The 284-nt window shown below is 62.3% G+C and overlaps 1 protein-coding gene across 1 annotated transcript in view; it reads left to right on the top strand.

Moving 5' to 3' along the window:
- The window catches only part of LOC104496676 (cyclic AMP-dependent transcription factor ATF-7-like), a gene marked incomplete at both ends in the record, with an annotated part of 12,017 nt that extends 11,923 nt beyond the window's left edge, over window positions 1-94 (top strand). The window contains one exon of the mRNA XM_010139833.1: window positions 1-94. This exon is cut by the window's left edge and continues 3 nt beyond it. Within this exon, the coding sequence (XP_010138135.1) occupies window positions 1-94 (94 nt within the window).
- Window positions 95-284: the final 190 nt, after the last annotated feature.

Here is a 284-nt window from a genome sequence, read left to right as displayed (position 1 = left end):
GGTGCCCAACATTCCCGGTATTCCTGGGCCGCCCATCAACAGCAGCGGGTCCATTTCACCGTCTGGACTTCCAGTGCACTCTGAAGCCAAAATGGTGAGTGTCCAACTGGGGAGGGTGTCCTGGCCACAGCGGCATCGCCGCCGCTTCACCAACCCCTCCTGGAGAAGCTCCGGCCAGAGGCTTGTTCCCCAGAGCGGCCGTGTCCCCAAACAGCCATCGCAGACGGTGTCCCAAATGCCACCAGCGCTATTAGCACCATCAGGCTGCGCTACTGGCAGGCAGC

This window comes from Buceros rhinoceros, unplaced genomic scaffold (genome assembly GCF_000710305.1).
Source record: "Buceros rhinoceros silvestris isolate BGI_N320 unplaced genomic scaffold, ASM71030v1 scaffold20897, whole genome shotgun sequence".
Taxonomy (NCBI): domain Eukaryota; kingdom Metazoa; phylum Chordata; class Aves; order Bucerotiformes; family Bucerotidae; genus Buceros; species Buceros rhinoceros.
The sequence above is the reverse complement of the archived record's forward strand: the minus strand, read 5'-3'. Positions and strand labels throughout refer to the sequence as shown.